General features: G+C 45.7%; 1 protein-coding gene across 1 annotated transcript; it reads left to right on the forward strand.

Moving 5' to 3' along the window:
• Window positions 1-346: 346 nt before the first annotated feature.
• Window positions 347-5,291, forward strand: IRX1 (iroquois homeobox 1). The gene is made up of 4 exons (XM_040549153.1): window positions 347-686; window positions 3,191-4,205; window positions 4,720-4,792; window positions 5,184-5,291. The coding sequence occupies exons 1-4, from the start codon at window positions 423-425 to the stop codon at window positions 5,239-5,241; spliced, it is 1,410 nt and encodes a 469-aa protein (XP_040405087.1). The 5' UTR covers window positions 347-422; the 3' UTR covers window positions 5,242-5,291.
• The last annotated feature ends 976 nt before the right edge of the window (window positions 5,292-6,267 follow it).

Here is a 6,267-nt window from a genome sequence, read left to right on the forward strand (position 1 = left end):
CACTGAATCCTTCCACACTCCTCCTCCTCCTCCTCCACACCTAGGTTGCAATATCTCTCTGACAGAAAGAAATCAGAACGAAAAAAGAAAATTACCGGCTCGATTTCTGTTCTCTCGCCCTGCCTGACTCCAGTAAAGAGGGGGGGGAGGGGGGGGCGAAGGAAAAAAAAAGAAAAAAAGAGAGAGAGACAGAGAGAGAGACAGAGAAAGAAAGAGAGATCCAAAGAAGCCCGGGTTTGTTCCTCTCCCCTCCCCGGCTGTTCAAGTCTCCCTCCTCCCCTTTTCTTTTTTTTTTTTTTTTTTTTTTCCTAATTCCTCCCCCTCCCCCCCCAACCCCCCCTTTTTTTTTTTTATTATATTTCTGCCGCTTCTACCGCCGCCGCCGCCAGTGCCGCCGCCGCCGCTGTGCCCGCGCCCCGGAGATGTCCTTCCCCCAGCTGGGCTACCCGCAGTATCTCAGCGCCAGCCAGGCGGTGTACGGGAGCGACCGGCCCGGGGTGCTGGCCGCCGCCGCCGCCGCCGCAGCCGCCGCCGCCGCCGCTTCGGGCCGGCCGGCGGGTGCCGAGCTGGGCAGCGGCTCGGCCGCTGTCACCTCGGTGCTGGGCATGTACGCGAGTCCCTACAGCGCCCCCAACTACAGCGCCTTCCTGCCCTACACCGCCGACCTCGGCCTCTTCTCCCAAATGGTGAGTGAGCACCGCCGCGCATCCTTCCTTCCTTCCTCCCCCCACCTTCCTATACCCAATTCCCCCGCGTCCCTTCGGGCCGCCGGGCCGCCGATGGAGGCAGGGGGAGGCTGCGGGGGGCTGAGGTCCGAGCTCTGCGGGGTGGCTGGAGGCCGCGGAGAGCGCGGCAGGAGCTGGGAATGGGGCGCAGGTCGGCCCCGCTGCCGCCGCCGGGCAAAACTCCTCCGAGTTTTGCTTCTCGGAGGGTGAAAGCAGGGATCCTGCGCCCTAGAAACTCGGCTATTTCTTGTTGTTGTTGTTGCGGTTGGGGACGGGCGGTACTGGTGGTGCTGCTGTCTCGGTGGGCTCTCCAGCCCGCTGCTCTTCTCGTCGGGTCTTTTTCTTCCGCCCCGGGTTCCCCCCGAAAGGCCAAAGTGCGGTCTAGGTAGCCGCTACGTCCGTTTATTTTCGGGCATTTTCTTTATGCTTTAAAAACAGTCCGCTCAGTTCCCTGAACTTTTCCCACTCTGATTATGGCGAGTATCGTAGACCGAATTTGCATCCAGCGAAGGAGGGCATCCACTTCCCATTATCCGTGTCGGGGCAGAAAGGCACATTGGCATTACCCCTAAATCAAATTACTGTTACCGTAGTTCTCCTCGCATTTTTTTTTATCCCCGTCAGAATGTAATCGGTAAAAAGTGAAACATCTTTTATACTAACTGTTTTTCATCTCTGCTGTCGCTGAAACGTTTTCTTTTCGTGTCCGCAAATTTCTCAGCGGCGGTACGAATAGGTTCCACTTTATTTCTCAATGCCCCTCTTTCTCTCCCCTGAAACATAAAAGTGTGAATATTTGTAACTAGGTGCATGCAAGGCATAACTTGGAGGGGTTTTTGATACATGTACATGTATACGTGCAGGCAGGCAGGCAGATAAGCTGTTGAACAAGGGTCAGCGCCTGAAAGCGTCTCATTTTGTGCTGCAAACATTTCCTACGAAGGCAGTTTTAACAGCACGCGTTCCCTACTTTTTTAACCTTGATTTTGGAAACGCAGTAAAAGTTGACACAGAAGCAATGAGTGATTTACAAGTGGCTTCTTCAAAAGAATTCCCAGCAGAGATCACTGAAATAATATCATTTCAGCAACAATAACAAAAGACAACGGAATAAAGGGGGTGCAGAAAGCCTACACTGTAACACATTATAAAAATTGCATCGGGCTTCTCCCTATGTATAAGCTTTGCCTCTGAAATTCAAATACACGTTCGTTTATAAATGTTTGACAAAGTTAGATTAGTTTCTCTGGTGACATTTTTGAGAGGTTCATTTTTAAGGCTGACATAAAATTTCGCAAGATTAATACTATGAGTATATTTCTCGACTAGAAGAAAGCGACACTGTAGTAGGGAGGAAAAAAAAGGAAAGAAAGAAAACGGCTTTAAATATTAGATACTCAGCAACAGTTTCCTTTCCTACTTGCAAAGGTGTCCTGGTGTTTTATTACCGTAATTCACCGCGATGGTGATATTTTGAGATAAATTCTACGATTCCGAGCATTTGGAAATGAAGATCTAAAATATTAAGTTAATATCTGGGCTATTTGCAGTAATAATGAGGCCTAATGAGCTTGCTAGAAAGATAAAATGTTATTTAGCAAAACACCTGATGGGATAATTTGACTTGCTGTGTTTTACTACTGATGATAAAAAGAATATTGATTGCAAATAAATCACCGTCTCTAAACGCTTGTAAACAATTTGTGTTTGCTCTGCGCAGATCAAAGTAAAACTTATGAGATAAAACATCTGCATATACATATTCTACAGTACACGGATCATCCTGCATTCCAGAGTTTAAAGGCTCTTGTAACACTTGAAAGTTAATATTTTACACCAGAATCCCGGAGTATTATTTGTGTGTGTGCTGGGGGGGAGGCTTGTGTGTGGAAAACCTCTCACATGAGAATTGTATTCGCGCTGAAGTTGTGCATTCGTCTCCCCAGCCTCATCTCACGCCAACTCCTTTTAAAGGCAGATCTGGGGCCAAATAAGAATGCTCTGAATACATCTGTAATATCCTCCTGGATATTTTGCAGATAAACGCAACGTTGTGCGCAGGCATTAGTTGGTAACTCTGGTGTAGTACCTGCTTTCTCTGCCTGATATTTTCGAGCGCACAGTAAATTGTCTCATCGAGGCGAGTGTGAACTTGCTGCATTCCCACTGTTTGATTAGATTTGGTTGATTTGGTTTGGGGAGAAAACACGCATTATGTCTGGCAGACCCCAGCTGAGTCCCTCTCCTTTCCTTTCTCTTCAAGAAGGGGGGATCATTTGGGAATTCCTCTGCTTGATCTAAATGTGAAGAGCCTGGAGCAGGGAGGGCCGAATTTGACTGTGAAGCCCCTCTGCACCGCTCAAAGGCGTATTCCGGCTCCCCGAGTAGCCTATTCAGGTCTGTTAGAGACGTTAACGAGATAACTGATGTGCTTTTTCCTCTCCGTTTGTCTGAATGTGTTGCAGGGCTCCCAGTATGAGCTGAAAGATAATCCTGGTGTCCACCCTGCTACCTTTGCTGCCCACACTGCCCCCGGCTATTATCCCTATGGACAGTTCCAGTACGGGGACCCAGGGCGACCCAAAAATGCCACCCGGGAAAGCACCAGCACCCTCAAGGCCTGGCTCAATGAGCACCGCAAGAACCCCTATCCCACCAAGGGTGAGAAGATCATGCTGGCCATCATCACCAAGATGACCCTCACCCAGGTCTCCACTTGGTTCGCCAATGCCCGCCGGCGGCTCAAGAAGGAGAACAAGGTGACCTGGGGATCCCGGAGTAAGGACCAAGAAGATGCCAACCTCTTTGGCAGTGACAATGAGGGGGACCCCGAGAAGAATGAAGACGATGAGGAGATCGACCTGGAGAGCATAGACATAGACAAAATCGATGAGAACGACGGGGAGCAGAGCAACGAGGAAGAGGAGGAGAAGCCTGAGCTCCTGAGACAAAGCAGTGAAGAGGATCACTTGGAAAAAGACAAGGATTTGGCACTGTCAGGGTCTGAAGGGCTGAAACCCAAAGACGCGCTGGCCATGGTGAAGGAGGCCTCTGACAACAGCACGCGAATCATCAGTCCCGGGGGACAGAGCAATTTGCAGATGCCATCTCACAGCAAACCCAAGATTTGGTCTTTGGCAGAGACGGCAACCAGCCCTGATAGTGGCCTGAAATCCTCCCCCCCTCCACCCCCTCCTCCCCAGGTTAACCACACTTCTCCACAGATACAGCATCCTGCTTTTCTCCCCAGCCATGGACTCTACACGTGCCAGATTGGCAAATTTCACAACTGGACAAATGGGGCTTTCCTCACACAGAGTTCCCTGCTAAATGTGAGGTCCTTTTTGGGAGTAAATCACCACCACGCTGCTCACCACAACCACCACCTCCAGGCCCAGCAACAGCCTTCTGTTTTAACAGCAACCCTGGGAGCCCTAAGTAGTGAAAAACCTTCAGAGAGGACCAGTCCCAGACACCTAGGTAATGCCCCAGGCAGCCGTCTTCCCTCCGCCCCACCACATGCACACCAACTTCTCGAGGGATGGTGTCAGATTCAGCCCCGGTGTAACTGACTGCTTTTAACGGTGTTACTGACAGTATAGCCTAGCGTTGAATTTTACTTGCAGCACGTTGGTTGTATGCATTAAGTCCATTTCATCTGGGCTATTACATTCTCACCCTATATGCCCATTAGACAATTTAAGAATGACAGGATAGGGCTGCAAAGCATACTCTTTGAGATTTGCTTTTCTTCCCTCCTTCCTGATGGTCAATGATGGACCAAAACGTGGCAAGAAAAGCTTGTGTACTCCTTAAATATTGAAAATAAGTGAATACAACCATGCACTTGTGTAGTACGTATGCATGCACATGCAAACACTTACACCTACACGTGTCCTAACAAGTGGGGCAGAGGGAGGTGAATTTTATGCACACTGTACAGATTTTGTTGGTTTTATTCTAATTTTTTCTCTTGTTTTCTGTCTCCTTCTAGAAAGAGAAAATGTACCAAGAACTGAATCCCCACCTCAGCAGCTCAAATCGCCCTTACAGCCTGTCCGTGACAAGTGAGTTTGTTTGTTTGTTTTCACTGAAGGAATGTTACTTATGCGAAAACAGAGTGTTTGAATAATAAAGACTAATTATAACACCTAATCAGCACCATAATACTACATACAGAAAACAAGAACAACATAGAAGTTGCTGTAATCTTTTCAAAGTTAGGCTAAATTACAATTGTACGTAGCCAGACTTTAACTTTTCTAAAACTTAACAGACCTCAAAGATCTTGTGTTAATTACACTACTGACAAAGATTTCTGTGCAGTTAACTAATAGTGGGATATTATAGCAATAGACAGGCGATTATAGGAAAGGATTCTCTTTTTTTTTAACTGAAAGATTGTTACGTCTTTTTTTTTTTTTTTTTTTTTTTTCCTTCCTCCCTTCCCCCCTGCAGCTCTTTGGCTCAGCAAGAGGGAACACCGAGAATTTTAACAGCTCTCCCTTCTGCTTGATTAAATGGTTTGCTGAAAAAAAAAATACAGAGACTGGTATTAAGGACAGAGAAAAAAAAAAAAGGAAATGATATAAACGACTCCCATCAATCTCTTTTTGCAATAAGGTGGTGCAAATCCATAAACGCGATTACACAAATCTGTAGATGGATCCCCTTCTTCATAGTACCATTTCAAATCGTGTTATTCTAACCATTCTTGGGTTATTTGTTTGGTAAATGTTTCCCATGTGTTTGTGTTTTTTCTGTATATAGAGTGATTTCAGATTGTAAATAGCGCGTCAGCAAAACTTGTCTAAATCATATATTTTTGTCTAATAAACTAAATGAAATTATGAGCTCTTCAGGTATGTATTTTCTGTTGCTGCAGATCTCAAAAATATATTGCAAATCTATTCAAACATTTATAATTACTTTCTAAAATGTCAAGAGTGTTTGCCTTCAGGTAAATGAAATTTACTATATCAAATCCAAGCTTTTAAGGACTCTTCTGGCTATTTTATCAAAAGCAAACTGCGACCTTCCCTTTCATACAAGTAAATTTAAGAAGCTGAGTGAAGCTAGTTCTTGAGTAGTGAAATTAAGGTTGTTCTTTTTCAATTGTGATGAATCAGATGTGTCCTGTACTATCCATTTTTTTCTGCATATAAATGGATTTGACTTCCACTTATGTTATAAAATACATTCTTGAAAATGAAAGGGAGAAGTTCCCTAGTTGTATAACTTTGCTGTCCAGACCAGTTACCACACTGGATCAGAAGGTTTAGTGCTTTAGCATACATTCTGACCAAAGCTGAAAAATATTGGATTAGGACATAATTTGTAACGATTTACTCTTTCAATAAATACAGAGGAAACGTGACGATGAAAGAGTTTCACGTGTGAGATTAAGCACAATCTTAGCACGGAGAAATGGCAGCTCTGGCACTTCCCAGAAGAAAGTACTCAGATTCCGATTTGATGGTTAAAAAGGGGCTAAGACAATCTATCTGTTTATAAAGGCATTAATCTTCCAAAGACGGTCCGT

This window comes from Cygnus olor, chromosome 2 (genome assembly GCF_009769625.2).
Source record: "Cygnus olor isolate bCygOlo1 chromosome 2, bCygOlo1.pri.v2, whole genome shotgun sequence".
In the NCBI taxonomy this organism is placed as follows: domain Eukaryota; kingdom Metazoa; phylum Chordata; class Aves; order Anseriformes; family Anatidae; genus Cygnus; species Cygnus olor.